Source organism: Engraulis encrasicolus, chromosome 24 (assembly GCF_034702125.1).
Source record: "Engraulis encrasicolus isolate BLACKSEA-1 chromosome 24, IST_EnEncr_1.0, whole genome shotgun sequence".
Taxonomy (NCBI): domain Eukaryota; kingdom Metazoa; phylum Chordata; class Actinopteri; order Clupeiformes; family Engraulidae; genus Engraulis; species Engraulis encrasicolus.
In genome coordinates this window covers 35,083,151-35,088,150 of record NC_085880.1, presented here as the reverse complement: position 1 = coordinate 35,088,150, position 5,000 = coordinate 35,083,151, and the positions used below count along the sequence as shown (strand labels likewise).

General features: G+C 49.5%; 1 protein-coding gene across 1 annotated transcript in view; it reads left to right on the top strand.

Moving 5' to 3' along the window:
- The window catches only part of LOC134441084 (integrin alpha-9-like), a 69,692-nt gene that overhangs the window by 2,778 nt on the left and 61,914 nt on the right, over nt 1–5,000 (top strand). The window contains exon 3 of the mRNA XM_063191274.1: nt 1,528–1,604. Within this exon, the coding sequence (XP_063047344.1) occupies nt 1,528–1,604 (77 nt within the window). The remainder of the gene's footprint in view (nt 1–1,527; nt 1,605–5,000) is intronic.

The following is a 5,000-nucleotide window of genomic DNA, read 5'->3' as shown; positions in this document are numbered from 1 at the left end:
GCAGGGCAGTGGACAGGGGGCAAAGGGGTATGTTGCCCCGTGCCCAGGGAGATGTGGGGCCCAGAATTGAGATGCATATGAAAGCGGGCCCTTTCAGATAACTTTGTCTTGGGCCAAAACCTTGGTTGTGAGGTCTCTCTGCATCCCTCCTCATGTACTCACAGATGTACTTCATAACCGAGGGGTCACTGAGGTTAGGAAGGTGCGGTGGTTGCAGAGCTCTCTTGTCCAAAAAAAAATGGGTGTTGTTAGCTGACTTGTTTTTTTTCTGCGGTGTGGAATTTAACCCGAGATAATGACACATTTATTTGGGCTACAGGTTTCATGTCTGGCCTCAGAAAGATGGGTGTTAACTCTTTTTTGTGGTGTACTGGAATTTAGAACAAGTTAATGACAAATTTATTTGGACTACAGGTTTCATGCCTCCCACATAAAAACTGGATGGTAACTATTCTTTTTTTGTGGTGTGGAATTCCGTACGAGTTAATGACGAATTTATTTGTTCAGTGCCCACTCCGTGTAATGATCTGAGTGTTTGCACCTTGTCGGCTGGCTAATTCGTTGGTGGTTAAGAGAGGAGGAGGATTCCTCAGCTTTCACCGCGTCAGATGAAGCTATTAGGAGGAAGGAAGGAATGCTGAGAGGAGTCATTCCTAGCCGATACACACCTCCTAACACACACACACACACACACACACACACACACACACACACACACACACACACACACACACACACACACACACACACACACACACACACACACACACACACACACACACACACACACACACACACACACACACACACACACACACACACTCCTGCACTGCACTGCACTGCATTGCACTTGCCTTCGATAGTTCGTTTTCCGAAGAAAAAAAACATTCAGTCTGGATGGATACACCCTGCAGGGAGTTAGCACAGCAGAGCAATTTCACAACCTTGACAAGAAACAGATATCCGATTCGGAGGCCTTGAAGATGTTTTGCAGCCTAGCGGAACATTCTAATCAGAGAGCACTCAGCGTTCCATATTCTGTATTCTAAATTCCGAATTCTGTCTTCCGTATTCTATCTTCCAGAGGTCAGCGATGGTGATGTGTAGATTATCGCTGACGATGCAAGACTTCTGTTTTTCCCACTATATTACCATAATTTAAAATCAACATCTCAAGTCAACATCAACAGTCGCACCCCCCACCACAGAAATCTCCCGGATTTGGTTCCTCAAATTTTGACAGCTATGGTGTAGACGTGAGACCAGATGCATATGATGGAGCGTAAGGGGAGAGGGTGGGGGTTTGTCTAGCAGGGTCTTGATCTATTGTCTTCAATCCCACACCACACTGCCATCTAATCACACACACACACACCAGCCACCAACCACAGACCCGCACGCATGCACACACGCAACCCTACCCCCACACACACACACCACCCACCCACCCATCCACCCACTCCACACAGAATCCCACAAGTCACGTTGGCTGTTGTAAAAACGCTGTGTAAACATCCTGTCTTGCAGACTTGGTTTGAGAAGAACTGTCTGTCGGAGGACTGCGCAGCCGACCTGAGGCTCCATGGGAAACTACTGCTGTCTGGGTAAGACGCCAGAGCCTACATCACCACTCCACCAGAGAGAGTAGAGAGAGAGAGGTTCCATTGGCCCATTGTTTCCTGGTTCTATTATTGCACCTCTTAGGCAGACCTAGGCAGACCTAAGGACTGTTCTATTCATTGTAGGAGCATTATGACACGCCCCTTTAGGCAGACCGGAACCTAGTCGCGTTAGGTGCCCATAGAAACCTATTATGTTGGCATATCTCTATAGAATATCTCTGACTCCACCACCACACCACACCACACCGTCAGCCACCAGCACACCACTACCCCTCTACTGCTCTCTGGGTAAGACGCCAGAGCCTACATCAGTGATTCTCAAAGTGTGGTCCGGGGACCACTGGTGGTCCACAACAAAGCTCAGGTGGTCCTCAAGGAGATTTCTACTTTTCCAAGACAAGCTAGCAGTAGGCTATTTCTAACTGTATTACAAAGCTAAACATAGCTGAAGTCATATTTTCACCACAGTAAGACAGGCTTGTAAATGTGAATAAAAAGGCAGTGATCTGCATCGAAATTATCACCCCTCAACTGCCAATTCAGTTGACAGGTGGTCCCTGAACATTTTTGGGGCGACAAAGTGGTCCTCGGTCTGAAAAAGTTTGAGAAACACTGGCCTACATCACCACACCACCACCACACCACTACCCCTACATCACCACTCCACCACCACACCACACCACACCACACACCATCAGCCACCAGCACACCACTACCCCTCTACTGCTGTCTGGGTAAGACGCCAGAGCCGACATTACCACACCACCACCACACCACACACCGTCAGACAGTACCACGCCACCACACCACGACTGTTCTCTGGGTAACACGCCATAGTCTACATCACTACTCCCACAACACCACCGTCTCCACACCATCACCACCACCACCCCTACATGACTTCCTCCCCTCCATTATACACATTATACACCCCACTCCACCTCGACTGCTCTCCAGAGGCTACGTCCCTGCTACACCACCACCTCCACATAGGGTGATTTGTGCGGAACAGGCTTAAAGTGATACTGTCCCATTTTTGGAAATAATTTTATTTTACACCTCCCCTTGAGTTATATAATAAGGTTTTACCGTTCTCCTGTACTTTCAACCGTTTTCTAGTTATGGCAGTGCAAATTTGACCTCCAAGCTAACAGTTAACTCCTAGCATGGAGGTAAAATTTGCACTGCCATACCCCGAGAACTGTTGAAAGTACAGGAGAATGGTAAAAACCATATTATTTAACTCAAGGGGAGGTGTAAAATAAGCTTATTTCCAAGAATGGGACAGTATCGCTTTAAGACACCAGAGTCTGTCTGTTTCACAATCCCTCTATCATCACTGCACCAACCAGCGCACTGCTACATCACATCACTCGCCTGCCTACATCGCCCTCCAACCAGGGTGACAAACGAGATGCAGCCATGACACACGCTTTGGCTCCCGTCAGCCGTGTCCTTGGAGGGTTTCCGTCAAACCATTCTCAAGTTTTTTCATTGTTATTATTTTCCCCTCCTTTTTTCCCTTCTGTTTTAAAGAGCTCCATTTCCTGTGTGGTTTCCTGCTACATCACATCATTTGCCTACATCACCCTCCAACAAGGGTTGGAGCTATATGAGGGGGGGGGGGGTGAGCAGGGCATTTGGCCAGGGGCCCTGATTGGTGTTAGGGGCCCCTTTTGTGACCTTGGCAGGCCATATGGGGGGCCCTATCAGTGTCTTGCCCTGGGGCCCTACTGTATGTGCCATTGTTCCACCACTGTGTTCAACACTATGCTGCTGGCTTCCTCATGCGTTGTAAATAAACAGTACCTCACAGCTCTGCCACAGCACCCCAATTAGTCGCTTCGTGAGTCAGTCGCTGGAGCATGGCTGAAGTCATTAGCTGCTGCTGTTGCTGTGTGCTGGGTGGGGGACACAGCAGAGCAGGATGTGACGAGGCCAGACGAGACGAGACGAGACGAGACGAGAAGCAGCTCCCATGACACATCCTTTAGCCACACCAACCCCTACACTACCATACTCATGAACGGCGTGACGTTTTCCATGTACGTTACGCCCATTTGTGGGGGAAAGCAACCCATGCAAGTCAATTGGCGATGTTGGGGTTTAATAAACGAAAGATACGGACCTGTAGACTAGCGTTGTTCACGCGCAACGTGCCGAAAACGAGTTGTGTTGCCGTCTGTTCAAATAATATTGCCAAATAGCCGTGGCTGAAGCATGGAATGTGTTCATTTAGGCTAGCCGATGTAGCATGTAAGTCAATGAGACATTCGGTTTGTTTTCACCCATAAAGGGGCGTAACGCAAATTTAAGAGCAAAGTACCCGGATGGCCGTTCATGAGTATTCCCACCACATATTACCATCACTCCACCACTACTGTTGTCTACCTTCACCACCATAACCACCACCACCCCAACCACCACCACCACCACCACTTCACCAATGCTCTGTCCAGGGTGGGCGATGCAACAAGCACAGCCATCATCTCCCACACCACCTCAACACCACATATTACTACAGACCAATGTCATGGAGGCCAACTAGCGGAGTGTGGCGTGAAATGTTAGTAAACCTCCCTCCCGAAGCCTCATACAGTATCGGTAGCACTGAGCATATCGGACTGGTCCTTAAGCTCAGCGGTATTGTGCTGTGCCTCCCATGCCCGAAATGGAGCGTTGACTGGGAGGTGGCGGGTTCGAGCCCCAAGTGGTGGACTGTGCAGGAGCACCTCAGTTACACGTTCACACAGCTCAGTACCCCCCACCCCCCCCCCCCCCCCCCACACACACACACACACACACACACACACAGTCCTACAACCAACCACACCGGGGGGGGGGTTACTGAGCTGTGTGAACGTGTGTGTGTGTGTGTGTATGGGGGGGGGTGCACTGAGTGTGTGTGTGTGTGTGAGGGGTATGGACTGGATGGGTCAGGGGCAGTGGGTTAGGACATCCAGTGCTTCTGAGCATGTAGGCCTACACTGTTTTTCTTCTATTGTTTTTACTGTTTGTTTTTCTGCGTTTGTGTCACGTGTCCTATGTGTTCTATGTGTTTTTTATGATGCTGCAACCTCCCTGTCTCCAAAGCAAATTTCTCCTTCGTGGAGACTAATAAAGAAACCTAACCTAACCTAACCTAAGCACAGCAACGCTATTGCTGTTTCCCTCTCCACTACTCTGTGTCTGGTGAGGGACGCGACACATGTGACACTGTACAGAGGACGTGATGCATGCTTTTGCCGCACCACCCCCTAAGCCCCAAGGGAGCATTGTGGTGGGACGGTGCCATGTTCAGGGTACCTCACTCTGCCGCTGTTATTATATGTCTTAGACCAGTGTTTCCCAACCAGGGGTACGTGTACCACTAGGGGT